Source organism: Callorhinus ursinus, unplaced genomic scaffold (assembly GCF_003265705.2).
Source record: "Callorhinus ursinus isolate GAN/ISIS: 27379988/994484 unplaced genomic scaffold, GSC_fseal_2.0 scaffold18, whole genome shotgun sequence".
NCBI lineage: Eukaryota > Metazoa > Chordata > Mammalia > Carnivora > Otariidae > Callorhinus > Callorhinus ursinus.
The window spans coordinates 20,820,493-20,846,317 of NW_027397080.1; the positions used below are offsets into that span (position 1 = coordinate 20,820,493).

The 25,825-nt window shown below is 39.2% G+C and overlaps 1 protein-coding gene across 5 annotated transcripts in view; it reads right to left on the bottom strand.

The window, feature by feature from the left end:
• Positions 1 to 5,224: 5,224 nt before the first annotated feature.
• Positions 5,225 to 25,825, bottom strand: part of CDC42 (cell division cycle 42) — a 48,701-nt gene continuing 28,100 nt past the window's right edge. For 3 of the 5 annotated variants that reach the window (XM_073903224.1, XM_073903225.1, XM_073903226.1), the window contains exons 2-6: positions 22,741 to 22,895; positions 20,181 to 20,253; positions 11,980 to 12,089; positions 11,428 to 11,625; positions 6,832 to 8,247 (exon numbers count right to left, since the gene is read on the bottom strand). In XM_073903224.1, coding sequence (XP_073759325.1) covers positions 8,158 to 8,247; positions 11,428 to 11,625; positions 11,980 to 12,089; positions 20,181 to 20,253; positions 22,741 to 22,845 — 576 coding nt within the window. In that variant the 5' untranslated portion in view covers positions 22,846 to 22,895 and the 3' untranslated portion in view covers positions 6,832 to 8,157. Of the gene's footprint in view, positions 6,773 to 6,830; positions 8,248 to 11,427; positions 11,626 to 11,979; positions 12,090 to 20,180; positions 20,254 to 22,450; positions 22,627 to 22,740; positions 22,896 to 25,825 lie in introns of those variants that run through there. The other 2 variants (XM_073903227.1, XM_025855704.2) reach the window with 2 other exon arrangements.

Genomic DNA, 25,825 nt, shown 5'->3' on the forward strand with positions numbered 1-25,825 from the left:
CCAGAGTCAAGACTCAGGGCAATTATTTCACTACATCAGACACCATCCAGAATTTTAAATTCTGACTGACTGTAAAGCCTCAGGCTGACCCTTAAGAGCCTCTCCTAGATAATTCAGTCTCCCCAGTCCATCAGTATACTGACTCAGCCTCTACTCCTTTCTACCTCACCACTTTCTCCCCAGCCTTCTGCCATCTATCAAAACCCCATAAGGAGTGGTGTCCCGATAGTAGGTACAATGTACCCTAGATTCAACTGCCAGTTTTAACTTAAATTTACCACTAGGTGGAGCTAATCTCAACAATCCAAGAAGCTCATGGGTTAGCTTACTGGCAAAGAGCAGAAGGGGCCAGGGTAAAATGTAGCTCAATAAATTGTTTAAAAGCAAGATATAGATGGCATGGTACTGGCACAAGCTTGCCCACCTTTTTGAGGTTATGCCCCAATAGCCCATGATTAGGGAGTTTAGAAAGAATTGTGCTTATGGCTCAAAAGCACTGAATTATCTGCAAACCCCTCTAATTCCTGCCTCTGAGACTGGCCATGTGACTCCATACCAATTTACAGCTCAACCACAAACTAAGACCCTATCCAATCAAATGTTAATTCATCGGTATCAGGCCAGAATACAAAGGGAGCCACTACCTGTTTAATCACTCAGACTTTGTTCAATCCACCCAGAACTAAATATTCACTAACAAAAGGGGGAAATAAAGCCACGTAACACTGGCCCACACCCTGCCAAAAAAGGTTAAAGGTTTGACGAAAGTGTGCACATGTGTGCTGGGGGGGTGGCGGGGGGGGGCAGCGATGACGACACACAACAGAGGACATCTACATCAGAGGAACAAAGTGACCTTGCCTTGTTTTTTAAGTTAGCAAGAGACTTCATCTCCTACAAGTCCAATTTAGTCTGTTGGAATAACTTCAATTTCATACTCATTTCTAGTACTAACTTTACACTATTTGGAATATGGTTTGGTGTACTCTCTGCAGGTGAACTGGAATATTCGTGAGGGGAATGAAAAAGATACCATCTCCAGTGAAATTACACTTGTCTTGAAATTATCAGGGAAATATAGCTCCCTACATTCTAGCTTTGAGTTAGAAAACCTTAGCTGATCTCCAAAACTCAAGTAACTGCTCTCTCTCACACTGCTGCCTAAAAAATTTAATTACTTAGGCGTCTGCCCAAACTATCTCAGTGCCAGTTCACCAATAAATTATATGACAATGAACTCTCTACACGTTCTTTTCTGGTTAAGGAGTCAAGAACTGAATGCTGGTTGGAACCACAAGTTTGGAAAATCTCTTTCCTCAAAGAACAGTTAAACTGAAGACTTGCGACCCAAGATTACTCTAAAATTCATGCCAGATATAAATGAAACCTTAAGAAATCATTTAGTGACATCGTTCTCAGACCTGGAGGAACACTAAAATAATCTGATGAGATTTAAAGAAATGATGCCTCTCAAAACATAATTTGGAAAAAAAAAATTAAGTGATAAATTTAAGTGACCCTATCTCCAGAGATTGCTTAAAATGGCCCCAGGCATTATTTTCCTTTTTTAAAAAATTAGCTCCCTAGGTAACATTCACACCACCAGAGTTAAGAACCACTGAGGTGGGGCACCTAGGTGGCTCAGATGGTTGAGCGAACAACTCGATTTCTGCTCAGGTCGTAATCTCTGGGTCCTGGGATGGAGCCCCGCTTCATGCTCCATACTCAGCAGGCAGTCTGCTTGAGATTCTCCCTCTCCCTCTGCTCTCCCCCCCCACCTCCCCCACTGCATGCTCTCTAAAATAAATAAATCTTAAAAAAAGAAAGAAAAGGAAGAGAAAACCACTGAGGTGTGCACTGATTCCCAAACATATCTAACCAAGGTTCTACCTGGGAAGCTTTTAAAAATTAAATTGATTCCCAGGCCCCACCCCATACCTAGACATCAGAATCTCAGAGGAATTTTTTTTTTTAAGTTTCCCATTAATTGTTGACTAAGCAGGCAACGGACTTGTATCTGAGACCCCAATGATGACTAAATGCCTAATTATTTCACAGATCAAGAGCCTGGGAGAGTCCAAGCTCCCCGCCGAAGGGCGCACTGGCTTAGGGCTGTCCTGCCCCCCTACCTCCAGCGCCCAGGACGGACCAAGCCGTCTGACGACTGTGTGCCACGGGCAGGCACACACAGACAAGACTGTCACTTTCTCGAAAGCCATTCCAAGGGCGAAGAGACCAAATGGTTATTCAAAAATAGCTATCAAATTTGCAAGGAAAATTCCAAGTAGAAGTCAGGATCCCACATCTATTTTATTCTCTGCTATATCTTCAGGGCCTTATTAAGTGCTTTAAAAAAAACTTTTTGAATTTACTATATATGAATGAATGAATGAATAAGTGGTACAGACTTTAGGCTTGGCTATATGGAATCTTCTGCACAATGAAATATGAGAAATTAAATGTGCTTGACCTTGCACCCCCTTTGGCTCACCAGGCTCACCATGAGAAGTCCACTGTTAGGTAACTACTGCTCTCTGGAACCAGGCTCCAGCATGAGAAGCTTGGAGCCAACCTGGGCCAAAGCTGAAACCTGGAGGCAAGGCCAAACTGACCCATTAGTGAGAGAAAAACAAGCTTGTGGTAAGCCAGAGGGTTAGGGTGCTTTGTAATGCAGCATTAAGCAAAAGCTAATGAAATGAGGCTTAAGAAAAAGGGAAGGCACTTTGGAAAAAACTCAAAGTAATATACTGTATAAACTTAAAAGTATTTAAACAGTCCCAGAAAGAAAATAATAAGGCAAGGTCTTCTGTTGTTCTACGTTGTTAAAGGATCATGCTCTGAAGTTGGGGGAACTCGGAGTAAGGCCTACAGACAACAAGATCTGAATTAGGAATGTGATTTCAAGCTACTTCCCTCAGATGTCATTCAGAGTTACCCTAACCAGGAAGAGCTCAGCCCCTCCCAAAAGATAATGAAGTCCACTTCCTGGCGAAATGTTGTCCCTTCCCCACAGGTTATACACCAAATCTCCCAACAGTAGGTTAGCTGTACCCAGGGGGACTAAGTTCCAATCCTCCTCAAGAAGCAAGGTCCTTGTGTACCAGAGTTTCTTAGCACGCAGTACTCAAACACTACTAATAATATCAAAACGGGAGGAGAAAAAAATAGTCCAAACCTAACAACGAAGAAAAAGAAATACCATTATTTTTATCCATTCTACAAAGACAGCAATTATGATACCAGCAGGTTTAATGACAGCTTTTCAAAACCAAAAAAAAAAAAAAAATACTACATTAACTGTACAAATTTTAAGAGGTATTCTGACTACAACACGAAGACTGAGGACAAATACACCTTAGAATGAAGGAAATACTGCAACTGGTGCTTTCATACCATCATCCTCCCTTTCCCCTTGGAACATGCTCCCCTGCTGGCATAAAATCCAGCTCTAAGGGTACAACTTTAACAAAACACAAAACCTATTTCTAAGACCTTCAGTAAAACATCTGGTATTTTAGAAAACCAGTGATGTATTAGTGTCATATTAGCCTAAATGTACATTTTGCCACAAGCTAAGCCTGCTAAGGACTGTTTTAGATAATCCTTTTCCAACCTCTAGATCACACTCCCTGAGTAGTATTAGTCACTAAGCCAAGATGACAGACAAGTCTGTTAAGTCAAACAGAAAATATTTAAATACAAAACAATGTTAACTTCATCCATTTGCCACACACGTTCTTCTGATATGTGGAAGTCAAATTAAAAATGTTTAATTAGGGAGGCCTGGGTAGCATCCCTAATTGATTTCAGCTCAGGTCCTGATCTCAGGGTCATGAGATCGAGCCCCATGTCAGGGCTCCACACTCAGCAGGGAATCCGCTTGAGATTCTCTCTCTCCCTCTCCCCGCCAGCTCATGCTCTCTAAATAACACATAAATAAATAAATAAAATCTTTATAAGAAAATAGTTAGAAAACTGTTAGCTTAAATCAATCCCCTTGTCTTTGTTGTTGTTCTGATACATGGATGTTTCACTGACACAACCATGTGACCTTTATTTCACTCATTCATTCCTGAAATCATGAAATCATGTACCATCCAATGACTGTTTTTATTTTTTTAAAGATTTTATTTATTTGACAGAGAGTGACATAGTGAAAGAGGGAACACAAGTAGGGGGAGTGGGAGAGCTTCCCGCGGAGCAGGGAGCCCAATGCAGGGCTCGATCCCAGGACCCTGGGATCATGCGTGACCCAAGCCGAAGGCAGATGCCTAATGACTGAGCCACCCTGGTGCCCCCAATGACTATTTTTAGAGCTATCTCTTATGTGTCAAACACTACGCTAGGCCAGGGACACAGCAATAATCAGGATGGACCTATGTGCCACTGTACTAAGAACTAGGGATATACGGTCCCTGATCCTAGGCTCTCAGAGCACAATCCCAGTACCTCTCCCTAGCACGGTCAACAAGGAGCAAGAAACATTAGTTAAAACAGTAAAGCTTAGATCTGCCTCTTCATAACCCCTTCCCAACCAAGCCACCCAGCTTAGCTCCAGCACAGCACGGAATCAAGCCAAACTGATTCCACTTAGAAAACCACCAAAATGAGGTTACACTGTACCAACAGCTCTTAGTTTCTAAGGCTCTCTTACAGATCAGTATAATGCCCTTAAGGTAAATGAAAATGTGTCCCATATTCAGATTCACAGCACAGAATCTGGAATCTGATGGAAGCAGTCTGGGTAACAATCTAGGAGCAATGGTTCTCCAACGTGGCCGTGTTCTGGAAATACATGGAAAGCTTTTAAAAACCCACTGCTCAAGCTGTACTCCAGTAAGCAACAAAGTCTGAAAAGCACTGATACAGAAAACTTGAGAAAACAACTGGCCGCTTTCCACCTAAGCAATGGATGAGAGAGGTGTGCTGCCACTCCCTCCCAACAACATGAGCAGTGAGCTTCCTGAGCATCACCTTCACTAAGGACTGCTATGAACCCACTTGCCAAACTCGGGAGAAGGCACAAACCTGAACATACTGAGGGGAAACCACCACCTCAAACTGAAGGCCAGAAAGGCAATAAAGTACATAAAAAATAATAATAGTAATAATAAAGTTTTAAAATCTTATCCCAAAATTTGTTAGAAATTGATGTTACGAAGAGTCAAGTCCCCACTCCTAGGTATCTAAAAAAGAGGCGGAGGGAAAAGAACAACCCCCAGGCTGGCTTGTGAAGGGTTTTTTGTTTAATACATCTGAAAAGAATGCATATACAAAGAATTGAGACATGAGAAAGCATTGGTTCAACACTAATGAATCTACAAGAATTAGGATTTGGGGAAGGTGGAGATTACCTAAACATTTTTAAAAATTGGAAACTGCAACCAAAATAAGTGGATAAAATCCCTATTAACACTTATGAAGAGTCTTCATAAGACTCCGTGATTTTTTTTATTAAACTAGAGAGCCTTAACCAGCTACTCTAGGGTTCCTCATATGCAAAACAGAAATAAGGGGATTCCCCTGACTGGTCCCCATGTTGTTAAATGTTCTCCCCACCCCCACCCACACCCCCAGCTTCTTCATGAAGCAGGTCTCCATCCTCCCAACTTGAAAGAGGATGTGCATCATTCCATAGACATCTGTCTCCTAGCGCCACCCCTCACATTTCCTCGATTTACCAGGTCTTTAGCTGTGTTCTAGGAACACCGTATCACACACTATTAAGCTGGACATCTATGCTAAGCATATAAGACAATGACTGACAGGGAAAAAAAAATGTTTTTTAATTACGTACTCAATCCATTTGGTGTATTTCAAAAGGTGCAATACTTTTCTTCATTTATCAGTGAAAGAAGTTAGAAATTAACTTCAGGAAAAAAAAATCAGCAAATGGCAAACAAATTTCCTTGAAAGTCACAGTCACATATATAGTGCATCCTAGAAAAAGAGGAGGGGCAAGACAGGTTCCACCCACTTTCATGAGTTTCATCAAATACTGGGCCTACTCAAGGGTGGAGAGAAAAGGCAACTTTCAAAAAGGAGTATGTTATTAAATGAGGCATTTACTATACTCCTTCCTAAGAGCACCAGGTGGGGAACAAGTTTTCTAAACTAGATCTAGGAAGTGGAATGTGGAATCAATCCGTCCTCCTCCCCTTAAGGGCTGTCCAATGGTTAATGAATTTAAAAAACATGACTAAATAAAAACAAACCCCACACACACTCCCCGCACCCCACCTCCCTCCCCCGCAAAAAAAAGAAAAAAGAAAAAAAGAAAAAAGAAAAACAAAACAAAACCTAAATGTCCCAGATCATTCTCCAGAGTGGATGGAGCCCAGGAGCAGCTTCAACAACCTAAATTAGTCTGTTACAGAGTCATCACAAGCATGCCTTGCTTTTAAACAAAACAAAACAAAACAAAAAAAAAAATGAAACAACAAAACAAAAACTAGTACTAATCACTTTTCTGACAATACACAATTACTCAAATTAACTAGTAATGAGAGGGGGAAGGGGACCATACCTACGGGCCTTGTCTCACACGAGTGCATGTGGGTAGGTGCAGGGCATTTGTCATTATTGCAAAAACGAATTTTAATCTTTAATCTTTAGTTTGATTTAACATTGCTTTTAGTACGATGCTGACACCAGCTGTGCGGAAAGGGCTCTGGAGAGATGTTCATAGCAGCACACACCTGCGGCTCTTCTTCGGTTCGGGAGGCTCCAGGGCAGCCAGTATTGCTTCGTCAAATACATTCTTTAGGCCTTTCTGAAAAGGGGTAGAAAGAAAAAAATGGGCCGTCTGATTTTCAGTATAATAAAGCTAAGATCAAATTAAAAACATTCAAACCCCCAAGAGTCGGCAAAGAACAAAACGTTAAAACTCTGAATCTCAACACAATCATCCCACTTCACCAAGTTTTGTCCAGGAAGGACACTGGAAGGATCCAGCAATTCAGGAGCAGAGGAATGGATATTCATGAATGAGACAGTGGTCCTTCAAGAAAGCTTTCTGCAGACCAATGTATGTCACAAGAAGCGAACAAGCCACATGGGTCATTTGCTCATTCAATGAGTTGTGTAATATGCCGCTGAAACATTTTACATAAAAACAAGTGAAGCAGCTCTGCATTCCAATGAAACAGCGGAGTATGGAACAGGACCGAGGGACCAGCAGCCGGCAGCGGCATCCTTGTTACATGGAAGGCGCAGGCAAGGATGGAGAGCGCAGCTCCCACGGCTGCGTCAAAGACCTTCACTCTGAACTCCCTGCATCCCACCGATCAGAGCCCGGGGGGCTCAAGGAAGCAAAATGCGGGCACCTGATACATATGTAAAACTAGAACCAGTCAGTGCAACAGGAATAAAGCTTCATCAGGCATTTATACAAACAATTGTATATTTTTAATTTCAAAATTTGAAGGTAACCACAATTGTATGTTTCCCTCACAACAATAAAATCAGAAGCAGGAAAATATAAAGGTGGCAGCTTTACATCTCAACATTAACAAACCTTAAGTCAACTGTTAAAATGGATGCTATTCTTAAAAGATATGGTAACAAATGATTTCATAAAGCAGTAGCAGATACATTAATACCTTTCCCACCCCAGACTGACAAATACTCCACTACAGCACAGACAGCCAAAGCAATAGCAACACAAAGTTTCACTGCACAAAAGAAAACCAGAGAAGAATCCTCCCTTCCCCGTTACACTCTACTAGCAGGTCACCCTTTTTCCATAAAGTTTGTCATGCAATTACAATTACAATTGATCATAAGAGTAAAATGATGTTTGTGTTATTTTCTCCATCTAGAGCTAAGAAGTGTTAAAACTCTTATTTTTTCCAAGAGAACATTCTTAATGCCACACCAAGTTCCCTTTTGCAATAGTAATCCAAACCAAAAAGCTCTGAGCATCAGGCAACTCAAGAAGCAGAAAGTTAAACAAGTCCAACTTGACTACTGATCACAAAAAATATTCTATAAGATATTGCATTCTTGATCAAAAACTAATACAGAGGTTGCTCTTAGGTGGTGAGTAAAAAGACGCAGAGGCTTTCAAACAGGATGGTTTTATTCCTTTGTTTTTAAATGCTCTTTCTACAGTAGTGGGACAGGAAGCAGCAGCATAGAGGGGAAGGAGAAAACAGTTTAGAATATACAGCACTTCCTTTTGGGTTGAGTTTCCGGAGGCTCGAGGGCAGCTAGGATAGCCTCATCAAACACATTCTTCAGACCTCTCTACAAGACAGAGGGGAGGAGAGAGAATAGCAGCCAGGTTAGAGGATTAGAAAGACCAGCAGATACAACAGCAGTCTGGATTAAATGGGCTGAATTCACAGAAGCAATGCGCCTTCAGAAAAATACATGCCAGAAAGCTAGATCTTAAGCCCATTATCAGGACAGGAGATAATTGAACAGAAACTTCTTACATAAAAAAGGTTAACTGAGCAAGAAAGTAATTTTTATGGAAATGCTGTATGTTGACTTCTAAAACAATCACCCTTTGAAAAAACATTTTAATGAAAATAATGCCTGGAGAAAAAAATGGATATGTAAACAAAACACAGATGGCTTGGATAAGCCTTGTAGAACTCCCCAGTATTTCCAATGAGAAGAATGGCACACACATTCTGGAACTAAATCGATTACAATTTCAGGCTTCTGTGAATTCAGCCCCTGAATAACTGAAGGACAAACAGACTTACAGGCATGCTACATGTTTCTAGATTCAATGACATATCTGGATGGGATTAATCAGGATTTAGAGTATATCAGTTTCCCAGAACAAAATGGTTCAGACATTTAGAAAGAGTGTTAACTGTTGAACAGTACCACGTGGGAGAAGTTTAAGGAACAGACTCTAGAAACAGCATACACTTCAGTTATTCAGTAATGTTATTAGAGCAAGTAACCACCACCCAAGTCATAAGAAAACAAAGAATGGGGTCCTTGAATGAGTTTTAGCAAGCAGTCCAATGCTTTAAGATGTCTTCATGGATATCAGAGCATAAAGCATGGAGTGAAAACAAAGAATATTCTCAGATCTACAGGGATTAAGATGCAGAAACACACTTACACCTCAGGCAGAACTCCAACGTGACAGTGTGACTCAGTAGCACTGGTACCTTGGGCCCAGGTCTACAGACTCACCTAAACTCACCTAAATCTGAAGCCACAGGTTTACCACCCAAAGAGGTTTCACGTGTTCTTTAAGTCAGTTTGATCCCAAGTAAAAATCTCCCCGTAAGTCCCAGAACACAGCTCCAGTAACAAGTACCAGTCCCAGACCACCCCAGGTATTTCCACCTCAACCCTAGGCATCCCAGAAGACTGGCACCCACACATCCCATAAGGTACAAAATAAATAAGAAATAACATTAAGTACTTAAAAAGAAGCAAAGAAGTTAAAAAGTTTTCTTCTACGTCTTTTACAAAGTAGAGATGTTAAACAAAAGTAAAGTTCCTATGAAATTCTTTCTACACATCTCAGGGCAAACTCTGGTAGTCAAATACAAAAGGAAAAGGGGAGGGTGGAAAGGGAAAAGCATTTTATAAAGGAAAAAAAGAAGAGGACCATGAGAAACTAGGGCACCCCTTCATAAAAAGCAAATCCTTTCTTGCTTACTGACAAAGATAATCCCCTAAAAACAAAACAAGTATTTGCTTTACCCATACTATCTGATATAGAGTTCAGTTTTAGAGGAACCAACAAACAGAATCTGGAGTCCGAAAAGTTCTATCTCCCAAACACAACCAGACACCCCATTTTCTATCTTCTCTTTTGACTTTTCCAAACGTCAAAATCTGATAAGAAAAATGTAGTTGCTAAGACCTTTTCAAATTCCTACTGTCTGCAAAATGAGTGACTTACTATATAAACCTGTTCATATTGTAAAAAATCTTAAATGGAAGCATCCAATTCTTTAAACTTCACCAGTGACCTAGAATTGGGTCCACATGGTCTATTTGCCTCCATTTCCCCCAAAGGCAACCCATACTTGGAGGAGAGGGGTATGCAAAGGATGCATACAGTTAGTTATAATCTGCCGCACATGTTCAACATACATCCTTCTCCAACACACACACACACACACACACACACACACACACACACACACCCTCTCACTTTACTGATGATGGTGTCAAAACACAAGCATCAGGCTTTTTTTCTTTTTAAATCTCAGTCAGTGCTGTGTGTAAGAGGATATAAGATCTTCTGAACTTTAAAATGCCTGCTTTTGCAATAGAACTGAACTGCCAAGGAAAACTGGCGGTGGGAGAATGATTTTAGACCTGAAAGTTATCATGTGGAATACCCAGCTAAGCATAAAAATGTTATCTTTAAATATCCAACCTAGCATTGAATTGGAGATTATTAAATTATGTCTAGGCCATACATACTAACACCTAGTACATACGTAATAGGTTAATTATATATGCCATTTGCCTTAGTATACATATAATCAAGAATCCAGTAGTGTTTAAGAAAACTTAATAAAAGAAGCAATTACCTAAACAAGTAAGCATGATAAATATACGTGGATTTAATGTAATTATAAGAAGCCTCTTTAGCCCTACCCTATTCTAATTAGACATGTTTACTCAGTGTTCAAATCTCAAAGCACCAGTACCAATAGAATAAAATATTTCTGTGCTATTTCAATAATTTTTTCCTTTGCCCCCAAAACAGTACTCAAAGGGGAGAATCAGTCAGTAATACCATGAGGGTGGAAAAGATGAAACCACACAGATCAGTTATAGCTCCCACTCTTAATAAATTCTAACACTGTTCCCTATCCTCAGCATCTGACGTTTCCCATCAAACTAGGAGAAGAGCTCCAGTTAAATTATTCAGAAACGGACAGAAGGACAGAGACGACCACACGAGGAAGGAATGTCTCCAAAAACACAAGAACTGATGCTTTTATAAAGCATGCTTGAGAAATAGCCAAGGCAGCTTTCTCTAAAATCAAAGTCTCAATTACTATGACTAATTCCCTATGTCATTTGAATTACCCCAGAAACTATAGCATCAGTGGTCAGAACTGATAAGAAAAGATCCGATACATTTATACAAAAATTTAGGTGTCTGGGGGGGAGGGGGAACCATTCACATAATCTCTTGTAAATCAGTGCTAATCTGGAACCCTCCCATACAATTTAACACAATCTCTGACTACTACAAATGAGTCAGTACAATATGGGAGCTCACCAACACAAGAGTTTTACTCAGAGCTTAGTAATTTTCTCCATAAACATAGAACCTCTAGCAAAAGAATATATACTATGAAGCTGGTCCGAGTCTTCCTGGGCAGCTTTCTTGAGCACTGCAGACCACTGTTAAAAATAACCCCGGAATCCTAATACTCTTAAGAAACTACCCAACTGTAAATAAACAAGGGGCTACACAGTCCTCACCTGTGTGAGTGCAGAACACTCCACATACTTGACCGCCTTCAGGTCACGGGCCAGCTTTTCAGCAGTCTCTGGAGTGATAGGCTTCTGTTTGTTCTTGGCAAGTTTCTCAATCGTAGAGGGGTCATCTCGGAGATCAATTTGGGTCCCAACAAGCAAGAAAGGAGTCTTTGGACAATGGTGAGTTATTTCAGGCACCCACTAGAGAAAAAGTATTTTAAAAAAAATACATCTGCATTAATCCACAAGCCTCTAAAGCTTTTATTTTTTTTTTTAAGAATTGTTTTTATTTATTTATTTATTTGACAGAGAGAGACACACAGCGAGAGAGGGAACACAAACAGGGGGAGTGGGAGAGGGAGAAGCAGGCTTCCCGCTGAGCAGGGAGCCCAATGTGGGGCTCGATCCCAGGACCCTGGGATCATGCCCTGAGCCAAAGGCAGACACTTAACGACTGAGCCACCCAGGCGCCCCAAGCCTCTAAAGCTTTTTACAACAACTCAACAGAAGTTCTGTGGTCAGCTTTTTCAGGACAAGAGTATCTGACCAACTCACCTTTTCCTTCACATTTTCAAATGAGGATGGAGAGACCACTGAAAAACAGACTAGAAATACATCTGTTTGTGGATAACTCAGCGGTCGTAATCTGTCATAATCCTCTTGCCCTGGAGGGAAAAAATTGGAGAAGTCAGCAACTGAATCTCGGTGTCCTCACAGCATCAAAATCACGAGTCAGTCAACAGATTAAGCATGCAGCCAACAGCACGCTGACCATTACTGAGAAAGCAAGTTACTAATCTAATAAAATGTAATTTTATTTTGTAATAAAATACTTGATGAACATTCTTACTCAGCTAATTCTGTTTAGTATTTCAATCCCTGAAAACAGCAATGAATCCATTATACATTAGTTTTCATTACCAATTTGTAGTTTTCAATCTTTGTGTCCATCAGCAACCCAACGACAATGTAGTAAAAACAGTAAGCTATTGCTACAGAAATGGTTAAAATCAATCCTACTCAGATTTGGTTAAGAAATAATCACAGTGAAACCATCTAAGGAAACAAAAATCTCAGTGAAACCCAGGTGACAAAATCCACTGCCCATCATGATTACCAAAGCATATTCACAGGCTTAGTTACTGTGTGCATTAAGATCAGTATATGAAAATGAGAACGCCTAAGAAAAAAAATAACTTGGCAAGAATCAATGGATGCCACATCTATGTGAGGATTATCCTAGTGAAAATTAGGATATTTGTATGGTCTTACAGACTGTTGATAAACCGCAAGGGGAAGAACGGAACTATATTGCCAAGAAACTGGACATCACATTGACTGAGTCATTAAAATTACTATCATCAGTGAGTGGCAGATGAATATCGTGTGCCCCTAGATTTATATCCTGAGAAAGACACATCCCTAATGTACTATTCCATACATAATCTGAACCTAATCATGAGAAAACACAGACCAAATCCAAAGTGTGGTATGTTTTATAAGGGGAGGAAAGGGAAAGATGCACCTGTATCCTATAAAAATAATGTCATGAGAGACAAAAAAAAAAAGGGGGGGGGCTGAAGAACTGATCCAAATTAAGAGACTAAAAAGACATGACAACTAAATGCTATACGTGATCCTGTACTGAAAGCAGAAAATACTGAATTCGGCTAAGCTGACAAAGCTGGAATAGAGATGTTGGATTCAAGTTCTGTATCGATGTTAAATTTCCATAAGTTGTTTACTGTTAGACCAAGAATGTCTCTGTTCTTAGGAAATACATATTTATTTAAGACTAAATGGCTATGCTGTCAACTTACTCTCAAACAGCTCAGGGAAAAACAATTCATGTGCATATTGTATTGAAAGAGAATAATAAAGCAAATAGGGCAAAATGCTAATTGGTAAATCTGGTTAAAGGGTGTATGGCAGCTCCTGGTATAATTCTCCCAACTGTTCTGTAGGCTTGAAAATTATTTCCTGATAAAAAGTTTTTAAAATATCTATATACATTTCCAAAACCATGAGGGGAGGGGAGGAGTTGCCAGGACAGGGTTTAACACTCCAATTTCAAAAAAGGACTACAGCAATCCTATGTTTTAAAAGAATGGTTAAGTACTAAGTGCCACTGAACTGTACACTTAAAAATGGTTAAAATGATAAATTCTATATTATATATTACCACAATAAAAAATATTTAAAGGGGAGAAAAGGAGAGTTAAATATTTTGTATGCCAGTGAAAATTTTTTTTTGCCAGCATTGAGAGAGAATACAAGAATTTAGGGTAGCGGGCGCCTGGGTGGCTCAGTTGGTTGAGCGACTGCCTTCGGCTCGGGTCATGATCCTGGAGTCCCTGGATCGAGTCCCGCATCAGGCTCCCTGCTCGACAGGGAGTCTGCTTCTCCCTTGACCCTCCCCCCTCTCATGTGCTCTCTCTCTCGTTCTCTCTCTCTCTCTCAAATAAATAAATAAAATCTTTAAAAAAAAAAAAAAAAAGAATTTAGGGTAGCTATCAAAACATGATAATTAAAGATATTACTGTTAATTGCCACTTGAATAAGCAATACATTGTGAGTAGACAATAAAGGATCTATCTTCGGACAATAAAGAAATTAAAATAAAAGTTAAACGAAAAGGGAAAAGGAAGAAGGAGATTACAAAAAAATAAAATCGTCATCACCACCTCTAGTATTACTCTTAATATTCTAGGGTCAGAGTCAAAGGCTTTAAAGGTATGCACTTACAAGTGTAACTTTCACTTCTTAAATTATAATGTAGAATGTATAATTACAGACATGGAAGAGATTCAAAAAGAAAAGAATGGGCTTAAAGAAAACAAAATCAGCCAAAACTCCGTAACTCTCTCAATCTAAACAGCCTGAGCTCTTAACACTGGCTGGAGCTTTGACACACTGCATACCAAAGCTCCAATAAAACAAAACAAAAAATAAATTTTAAAATAAGAAAAAGCTGGTAAGAACAGATACTACACTAAAGCAACTAACCAAGCCTTATTAAAAAAAAAAAAAAGTACATTCACACACCTTTTCTTAGCTTTATTCTCTATTCAAATGGAATGAATATATTTCAAAAAAATTAAGCCTAACATAAACTAGAAAAGGGCTTCATTTTTAGTCATTCGGCTGCTGCAATCAATCCGTGTTTGTGCACATCAAAAACAAATCCAACTCTACATTCCTGAGCACCACTAAGAGCATCTAAATGAGTGTCCAATGTGTTACATGCAATGAACCTTCTACTCAGATGAAGACAGAAAACAAATAGCCATTCTTTTTTGAATACTAGGTTCAAAGCAGTATTGGTCAGTCTGTTTATTTGTAATAAACAAACCCTCAAAGCTAGAAATATCTTTCTTTTCCTTTCCCAAGGAGAAAAAAAATCAGAAATGAAATTGTTCAATAAACAGAAAGGAGGCTACCTTACCTCTACTTCTGCTTCAAGTGCTACATTTTTTTTTTTAAAGAATGTTAACTTCCTCAAGAAGGCAGTGCCTGGATAGGAGACTCAGTAGATAGTGAGGGTAGAGGGAGAAATTCAAGGCTGAAGGGGAATTATGAATTACTGTGTTTTGTTCAGAGAACCATCAGCGTTTCACTGTTGTCAAAGCTGAATTAGGAGCAATAAGACTGGAAATGTGACAAAGGGCAAGTCCACAGCACCCCTCGGATGTTCTGTTCCTCCAAAGCTGTAACACAGTTTCTCAGGACACCATTTTATATCCAGTGTGCATTTCTTCAAAAAAATAGTAAATTTTTTTTCTCTTCATAATGCAGAAATTCCATGGTTACAATTTTTTAAAACCAGGTGCTTTCTTACCTGTTCAATATGGCTACCTACTAAGCACCCACACACAGTCTGCCTTTGTAACATCCTTTCATATGTTAGAAATAACTATTGCCATATGTAACATGATGAATTACTTTAGACTTGTTGAGCTGGGATGCTACCAAGCTCTAGGAAGCCTTTGGATGAACCTAAGCCCAGTCTTCGAATTTTACTGGTTCTCTCTGCTTCCCTTTCTTGTAACCATTCTGTTGCTTTCCGACCTTTTCAAACCCCCCCCTTCCCCTTTTTGGTGTCATTTTCCCTTGTATTATTCGTAGTGTAGTCGTTTTTCACTGCATACAGAAGAGGGACAGAGTATGGCAGTGTCAGTAGGAGCAAAGGCATGCCTGGGAGAGTCTGGGTGGGGGCACACAGCCTTCAAAGGGGATTTAGCATAACTGAGCGTGACAGTTTGAAAAGCTCCCAAGATGGTAAGACAGGTCCTGCTCCCACCCTTCCTTGACTTCCCCTACCCCCTTCACCACCCGCAAACCTTGAAGTCACTCGGTATGTTTGAAAGTATGCCTTTACTGCAATCGTTTGAGGTCCCTGTGCGCGTGGTTAAGTGGCACAAATCTAAATGCCCTTGCTGCTTCTCTCCCCTCAGCCTGGAATCTCCATTTAAGGAAAAAGAATGAATGTAGTCCCTTAATATGAGCAAAATTCATTATCCAAGCATAATTTATCCAGCTAAAATTTATCCTCTAAGTATGTCACAAATAGCTGTTATTCACTTGATAGAGTCAATGTCATCACTGAGCATCCTTTAAGGTACACAACATGATCAAGAAAATTTCACTCTACGTCCCAGTCAGGTCTTGACTACAAGTCTTAAATTATACCTACTCCAACAGCATACCAGTTCACTGCTTAACTTCCAACATTTGCCAAAAAAAGCAGGGATACATCTCATGGGTTGCCGACCTTTCCCTTGTTTAGAATCTCATATTTAAAATGAAATTCAGGGGCGCCTGGGTGGCTCAGTCATTGGGCGTCTGCCTCCGGCTAGGGTCATATCCCAGGGTCCTGGGATGGAGCCCCGCATTGGGCTCCCTGCTCCGCGGGAAGCCTGCTTCTCCCTCTCCCACTCCCCCTGCTTGTGTTCCCTCTCTCGCTGTCTCTGTCAAATAAATAAATAAAATCTTTAAAAAAAAAAAAAAAGAACTGACAGTGGGGTGATGATTATACAATACAACAATTATACAACAATTTAACAAGATAAACATGTTGAGTAAAAAAAAAGCTAAATACAGAATGAAATACACAATAGTACAACATGTGAAGGAAAAAAAAAGAAAATAACTGTGGGGGGAACTCATGAACAAAAATTTAGTGTCGTGACCACACAGACAGAAATAAAAGCTGTGAGACAAGAGACAGAGTCCTGTCTGTGATCTTTTTTTTTTTTTTCCTTTTAAGTAGGCTCTAGGGACACCTGGGTGGCTCAGTCGGTTAAGTGTCTGCCTTCGGCTCAGGTCGTGGTCTTGGGATCAAGCTTCAAACCTGATTCTCCCTCTCCCTCGGCCTGCTGCTTTCCCTGCTTGCTCAGTCTTAATCTCTCTCTCCCTCTCTCTCTCTCTCTCTCTCTCTGACAAGTAAATAAAATCTTAAAAAATTAATAAAAAAAAAATATATATATAGGGGGCGCCTGGATGGCTCAGTTAAGTGCCTGCCTTCGGCTCAGATCAAAATCTCTAGGTCCTGGGATCAAGCCCCATGACGGGCTCCCTGCTCAGCAGGTAATCTGCTTCTCTCTCTCTCTCCCCCTCTGCTCATTCTATCTCTCTCTCTCTCTAAAAAAAAATAAATAAATAATAAATAAATAAATAAATAAATAAATAAATAAATAAATAGAATGAAATAAAATAAAATAAAAATTAAAAAAGTAAGTGGGCTCTACCCCCAACCTGGGGCTTAAACTACCTTGAGGCTTAAACAACCCTGAGATCAAGAGTCATGCTCCACTGACTAAGCCAGCCAGGTATCCACCTATCTCTGATCTTAAATGGTATTAAATAAATCTGTCAAGAGTTGCAGCCAGCACCTCCCAAACCTACATAAGCCATTAGCTTTGTTTAGAGACTTTGTATGAGAAGTATAGTTTCCCCTTGTCAGTTTTTGTTTCACACTGAAAAAATAAAGAATTGTAGCCAGAGGTGAGATAGGAATGCTATAAAGAGAATTCAGAACAAAATGACAAAAATTAGGGGAAAATGACAGCAGATTAGGGGTGCCTGGGTGGCTCAGTCGTTAAGCGTCTGCCTTTGGTTCAGGTCATGATCCCAGGGTCCTGGGATCGAGCGGCGTATCAGGCTCCTGGCTCAGCAGGGAGCCTGCTTCTCCCTCTCCCTCTGCCTCTGCCCCTGCTCATGCTCTCTCTCTCTGTATCTGTGTCTCAAATGAATAAATAAAATCTTTATAAATAATAAATAAATAAATATAAATAAATAAATAAATAAATAAAGTCAGCAGATTAAATACAACCAAACAGTCCGAGGCCATCTCAGTGGGGATGAAAGCTTTAGCAGAAAGAAAACTAAGTTAATGGCATGACTTGAACCAGGGACAGGGACTCTGAGATTAAGGCCTCTGCAGAAGGATACAAGTCTCCCCTTAAGTGTATCAAAAACAGAGACTCGCTATGGATGCCTACTGCCCCAACTGTCCAATGCTTGTCAAAAAAGGAAAAAAACTCTGGCTTATAGTGACCTCAACAATGAAGGTGGAAACCCCCCAACTTGCCTGGGCTGGTAAAATCATTTCCTTAGTGAATGTTTTTTAACCCCTAGAAAGATTGAGAATCTAATATAAAGATGAAATAAATCAAATACTATTATTGTTAATTTTCAGTTACATTTAGGAATAATCTATCCTTATTTAACACCCAGTGCCTATAATATTTAAAATAATGTGCCATATTAAAGAACATGGTAAGATTTGTTCTCTGATTCCAATTTAAAATGTGTAACTGAGTAACTGATCTTAACCTTGGGGCTTTTTTGCTGAAAAATGTTAAGAATTTTATAAAGGTTATAAATAATACTGTTTATGATAAATTAAAACATAAATACATGAAATCCTAACTTATCAGGCTAACTGAGGCTATGTATATAAAAGCCTGGGAATGCTTCACTTGTCAGGTCAAACAAACTGAATTAAAACAGAAAACTGAATATATTAAATTTATAAATGCAGTTTAAAGTGCCAGAAGATATTTAACACAGTTGTAAATGAGGCTGATTGGGATTCAAGTCTTGTCAACATAAGCTAAATAAACCAATATTCATCAAAGGACCCTCGGCCACCTTGAGAATGATTTCTTAAAAGTGACTACTGTAATAAAAAACTTACTAAGTTGTACAACTAAATTCAAAGGCTTACCCACTCCAAAACTAAATACTGAAGAGATATAAAGTATGTCCATACAAAGATTTGTATACAAATGTGCACAGCACCACTATTCACAATAGCTTAAAACTGGAACCCAAATGTCCGTCAACTTGTAGACAGATAACCAAATTGTGCTAGATTCACAGTATGGACTACTACACAGCAATCAGAAAAAACTACTGACACATACAAATAGATGAATCTCAAAACCATGATGCTAAGTGAAAGAAATCAAGCACAAAAGACTACATATTATAGGATTCCATTTATATGAAATTCTAAAATAGCAAAACCACAATGATAGAAAGCAAAGCTGTGGCTGCCTGGGGCCAAATCAAAAAGGGATTCTTAAAGAGCACAAGGACATTTTTTAGGTGATAGACATTGATTATGGTGGAGGTTACATGACTATCTAGTCAGTAAAATTAATCAAACTGAACACTTAAAATGACTAAATTCTATTCTATTTTACTTCCCTAAAGCTAAAAGTACAAAATACTGATTAAATACTGATTTGAAATTTAAAAATAAAATTTAAAATTAATTTTCAACCCCAAGAGGCCATAAATTATCTTTTTTCTGCATATAAATTGCCTCCAAGGGTACACATAAACACAGGAAAATCCCTCACCTATCATGAAGTACAGGTCATTATTTTTTCTATTTTCCAAGTTTCCTCCAATACACCATTACTCTTATAATTCTTAATTCATAAACATTTTAAAGGCCTAAACCACCATTAGAAAGCCACTGATCTCTAAACTGAACTGCTTACTACTGTCCTTCCTCTCCATTTCACCTTCCCAACTAAATCTAGATAGTCCCTCAAAATGAGCAGTGTAACATACTCCATAAGAGCAGTATGTCAGCTGGCGGACAGGGAGAGAGTAACTCATAAAAAGTGAAGCACTTAAAATTCCTAAATACAAAAAGGTTACCTTTACTGAAATTTTCTTTTGGCTAATTAAGCTGATAATAACAGAGACTGCAGAGAGAGAAGTCAGAAATTCAGATGCACAGCCACTGCTAAAACAATGAGGAAATAACACTGAGGAATTGGGTATACTTAAGGAAGAAAGCAATTTATTCCTTTAATTTCAAAAGCTGACCACAAATGTCAATGTGAGCTAGGTATTGGTTCATGTTCAAAGCATTTTCAGATGTAGTATAAAATAACAAATTATCTCTATAAGAAGCATATATTATACAGACACAAATCCTAAATAAGCTTTCAAATTTCAGAGAGTGATAATACAGCCCTCCTAATATACTCTGCTCTCACCCTACTTTATTTCCTTCCACACTACCCACCCAAGGAACTCCAAACTCCTATTGCGACTCCAGGTCTGGGATTGCCTCTTGAGTCAAGCATCAGCCATCATAATATTCAATCCTACTAAGTATTAACAAAAGGCAAGTGGTTTGCTAATATGCTAGTTTCCCAAAATGTCCACAAAAAAAGACAACCAGCAACTTTAATAGTTATAGACTTAAAACACGAAAGACATCAAGTTTTCACCTGCAGTATCAAAAAGTCCAAGAGTATATGGCTCTCCACCAATCATAACTGTGACTGCATAGTTGTCAAAAACCTAAAAACATAAAAATACAACATCGTTAGTGTGCAAGGGGATGGTCAAAATGGGCTAGGACAACTCTTAAGTAAAGGCAGTATTTCTTCCCTAAAACTTAATCCTCTCTTAGTCATATGGTTCTTATATACACCAACCTTGCCAACTAAACCCTTGCATGAACTAAATGATTCTTGGGAAAAAGTGACAGGGGATGTGTTCTGGGAGGTCCGCTCTACCCCAGCAGCGTGGATTAAAAGCCACAAAAAAGCTAGAGGTGTCACAGAAGCAGAGTCCCTGAGCTATACAAAACGATCCTCTTCAAGTTTAAAACTTTGAGACAATAAGTTTATAGTTTATCTTAATGCTCAATTTGATTTCTAAGAAATTAATTCTTCACAGACCATTTCATTTTAATCTAGAATTTAAATATCCTAGATCGATGATAATCTTCTTCCTTTCAGGGTTCAAGACAAGAAGCACCTTGTTACAAACAAGCCCATTAGAAAGAGAAATAAAGGGAACCCTCAAGGTCAAGGAGGTGTCCAAAACAAGAGTGGGAGATTATTTGTTGAGATTTCATGAATAAAACTTATGTTACTGGATACAAATCACATGACCGAAGAGATCTTCTGTGACTAGATGCTTTTATTTGCGAATACTGTAAAACCCATGATGAACTCAGTATATACTAATATTGGTTGTGCTAAATTATTTGTGAAAATGGGAGGTAATGGCGCTAAATGGAAAAAGACCCAACACTAATTCATGGGTTCCTCTGAATTGAAAATGAAAAGCAATCTTTCCAACTAGAAGAATGTTACATTTTCAGATCAGCCCAGCTTCACCTAACTTTCTGGCTCAGGCTTTAATGGATTGTTTAAATGTAAACAAGAGTGGAAGCAAGGGCATGGGGTAGTTAAAGGAAAGTCAGTTCCTGATAAGAACAAGAAAGGGGCACCTGGGTGGCGCAGTTAAGCATCTGCCTTCGGCTCAGGTTATGATCCTGGGGTTCTGGGATGAAGACCCGCTCCCTGCTTGGCAGGGAGTCTGCGTCTCCCTCTCCCCCTCTGCCCCCTGCTCATGCTCTATCTCAAATAAATATTAAAAAAAAAAAGAACAAGGAAAATTATAATGAATGTGATTAACCTCTCAACCACATAGATTATTTTTTTAAGTCATACCTAACCCTCTTTCAGAGACCCACATACAAACACATATATGAAACACCCGCTAGCCCCCCTTAAATAGAACACCTCATGACCAAAGTCATAACACAGACTCAAATCATGTTTACAAGAAAATAATTTTAATGCAGACTGAAATGCCAAAATTCCAATAGCTCTCCTCTGAAACAAGATTCATGTATCTCTGAAAGTCCCCTAAAAGTCCTTCACAACCTCAGAACTTTTCACTTACCATGTCCCCAAATGGGCCAACACAAAAATATGATTTTAGATTTAATTATACCTTCAAATTCTCCCCCTCCAAGAAACCTAACCTTCCTGCTTCCTACAGCCTTGGCCTACCTCAATCACTTAGTCTGCTTTGGGTTATTACAGATTGTCAATTCTAATTAAACATAATTACCAAACCCTTAACCTGTATTCACCCTCTTAACAATGTTCATGTTCATTAAGATTAACCTAAAGTAACATTTTCTTCCTTTTTACTTCCAAACAATACTAATCCCATATTAATTATATATAGGTTCTTCATAACTCCTAAAATAACTCAACAGAGGTGGTCACTGCTGCAAGCCAGGCCAACCCTAGCTCGGCCTGCATCACCGAAAGAACATCTGTGTTTAACATAATTATACCACGGGGTTGGATCACCCAACTTGGGACAAACAGTGGATCCCCAAACACATTCTTTCACAAGTGAGTGTTACTCTAACTCTTCTCTCTCACTTCATTATCTTTATTATTCCCATTTTCCCTCTACTCTTCTAAGGAGCTGATAAAAAGCATTTGTGGGAGAGGACACCCAAAGGCTTCTGCTAATGTTCTCATAACAAAAACGGGTCTCTGCCCTTAAAAACCTATTTGGAGCTCCATTACTGCTAAGACAACAGCTCTATGAGATCCTCTTCTATCCCCTAAGGAGAGTAAGTGGAAACACATACTACTTTCTCTGAAGTTACAAGACCCCAAAAAGCATCCCAGACCTCCAAACACTGATGACTCATTGGCCAAGTTATCAAGAAAAAGGTCACCTCATTCCAAGCCATGGAGCATACTTCTCCAAACTGAGACCACCACTCTTTAGAATCTTGTCTATTGGAGTTTGGTCTCCCAGCACTTCTTGCATACCCTTGTATCACCCTTCTGACTCTTCACTGATTCTTCAGCTGTTAATTTTAAAGTGTGTATGATTTACCCATGAGAAGATCTTTAAAAACAGGACACAAAGGCAAACAACAGAAAAATTTCAGTACACACATAGTTTTCAAAAGATTTCCAAATAGAATACATTTCACTAACAGATGGAAGCCTTTATACTTACAGTTGGTACATACTCAGATGGAAATTTGTTTGTTGTGTAGGATATCAGAAGACATGTTTTACCAACGGCACCATCGCCCACAACAACACACTTAATTGTCTGCATTGCTGAAACAGTTTTGTATCCACTTTAAATATTTCAAATTCGATGATGACCTACAAAAAGATGAAGGATATTTGTTTCATTTGTAGTGATATATTTTTTTTTCTTCTACTAGCAGGAGATTCACTCATTCAGAGCAAGAACAGAACTAGCACCATAACTACTGTGGTTGAAAGAAACTAAAAAGAGAAATAGTGACTAGCTCAAAGTCACAAAAACAAATAAGAGTCAATTTTCTACGTTTCTGATCCCTGGCTGTTTTCAACGTGTTTTTTTAAAAGTCCAAAGTAGTGTATTTCTATAATGAGGTGGGGGGCACCTAGGTAGTTTAGTCAGTTAAAAATGTATCTGACTCTTGATTTTGGCTCAGGTCATGATCTCAAAGTTGTGAGATCAAGCCCTGTGTCGGGCTCTGGGCTGACTGTGCAGCCTGCTTGGGATTCTCTCTCTCCCTCTCTCTCTGCCCCTCCCCCACTGCACATGTGCTCTAATAAAAAAATTTAAAATAAAAAGAGAAGAGGCTATTTCAGAATGAATCCCATGTAGTGTGCCAAGTATGACGGTGTGAAACTTTTCCTTCAGTTGTATGTGCACACATTTGTACATACACGTTGTATGTGTCCTAGACTGCAATACAGAAGTCACTGATTTAAAGAAATGTCCATTTATGCAATCTTAGAGCTATAATTACTCAGGTTGGTTATAGCTACAGAGCACCACCACCAACCCCTTGTAACAAAAGAGCAATATGAGGAATTGGACAAAGATCAGGGTGATCCCTGGTCTCAGCAGCTATTTTGACACCAGGTTGCCTAGTTACTAACTCAATATTCATGGCATGGAGAGGCCAAAACCATACATTTTTATAATAAAGAGTCAGATCACTCTAAAGCACACTGACTTATAAGCAGATATAATTAGTTTCTCTTATTATAGTCCTCTACTCTAAGAAGCTATTGACTACAAATGCACCAAAGATTTATTATATTTCATCAGTTCAGAGATGCTTGCTTTTACATTTAAACATCTCTAAAATCAGGACGCCTGAGTGACTCAGTTGGTTAAGCCTCTGCCTTTGGCTCAGGTCATGATCCCAGGATCCTGGGATGGAGCCCCACATTGGGCTCCCTGCTCTGTGGGGAGTCTGCTTCTCCCTCTCCCTCAGCCCATCCTCAATGTGTGCCCCCCAATAAATAAAATCTTTTATAAATAAATAAACTTCTCTAAAATCAGAACATGGGGCGCCTGGGTGGCTCAGTTGGTTGGGCGACTGCCTTCGGCTCAGGTCATGATCCTGGAGTCCCGGGATCGAGTCCCACATCGGGCTCCCTGCTCAGCGGGGAGTCTGCTTCTCCCTCTGACCCTCTTCCCTCTCGTGTTCTCTATCTCTCATTCTCTCTCTCTCTCAAATAAATAAATAAAATCTTTAAAAATAAATAAATAAATAAATAAATAAAAATAAAATCAGAACATGTCTTTACCGTAGGATTCTTAAAATCATTAGCAGTCATTTTTTCCCCACATTTTGACATCTAAGAAATCAGAATAAATGGCATCTTAGAATCAATGAAAACTTTTTTTTTTTAAAGATTTATTTATCTTAGAGAGTTAGAGTGTGCATGCAGGGGAGGGGCAGAGGAAGAGGGAGATTCCTCAAGCAGACTCCCCACTGACCACAGAGCCCAACACAGGGCTCAATCCCAGGACCCTGAAATCATGACCTGAGCTGAAACCAAGAACCAGACACCCACCCAACGGAGCCATCAATGAAAACTTTTTCCAGAAAAGTTTTCCTGGAAGAATAAAAAAGAAACACCATGCCCTGTATACCTACATTTTAAGATAAAGCCCTATCTCAATTAGAATCCTGAAGGGGTTGCATTTCTTGTTGGCTAGAGCCGCCACCTTATTAAACATAAAAATGTCAGAACCACCTAACTGGGCTGGATGCCATGCCTACTTTGTCCTACAGTACCCATCACAACTCTTAATCATAATGAGTTATAAATGCCTGTTAACATCTCTGTACATATATTAGGAGTGACTTAGGAAATACACACTCTCCCATTCCGCATCAAAATCATCCTGATTGTACTTCTCTTTATTTAACCTCCTTTTATCTTGTTCCTTCCCTTTTCCTTATAATGCACTAAAGAAGCACTCATACTAATACAGCATTAAAGGTTAAAGATCTTAATCCCTAAACTAAATCAAAATTATTTATCAAAATAATTAAGCACACTGAGTACTAATTATAGAGAATTACTCCTAAAGAATGTCTTTTACATAATAATAAAGATGAGGAAAAGCTTTCTTCTCAGGGTTCCTGAATCTACCGCTGAAAAAAAGCATAATGTTCTGGAAAAAAAAAAAATAAGGTCTTCTGTAGAATTTCTTTTCAATTCACAGTGAAGAAAAGAAAGGTAAGCAGAGAGTTCTGATCATTCTACAGAGTATTTTCCAGGTGCCTACAAATCTATTTCAAGTTCAGTTCTTACAACTTCTATTTCTATTATTATTGCCAGGTGATTTTATGTATAGTTTAATCATAAACACTGGGCAGAAAGTAATGTTTGACCACTGTGGCAGAGACTGCTAGTGGTCTGCCAATTCTTCCTTTCTTCTTTGGTAACAGAATTTTCACTTAAGCATATGGTCCCCAATAAAGACAGACTACATTTCCTAAAGTCCTCTGCAGCTGGACTGTGACCACTGTGATTAATGGAGTGGAAATGATGGATGCAACTTTCAGGACTAGCCTCAAAAGCAAGGGGAACAGTCTCCCTGTTCCAACCTGTAGGATGGAAGGCAGACATGATGATGACAGCTGAAGCAGTCATACTGAACCACAAGACACAAATTACATGTTAAGGATGAGTAACACAATAGGAAGGGCCAGCCCTGGATTGCCTCCAGGACTCTTAACGCAAGAAACTTCTCTTTCATTAAAGTCCCTAGTATTTTGGATTTCTCTGTTACAGCA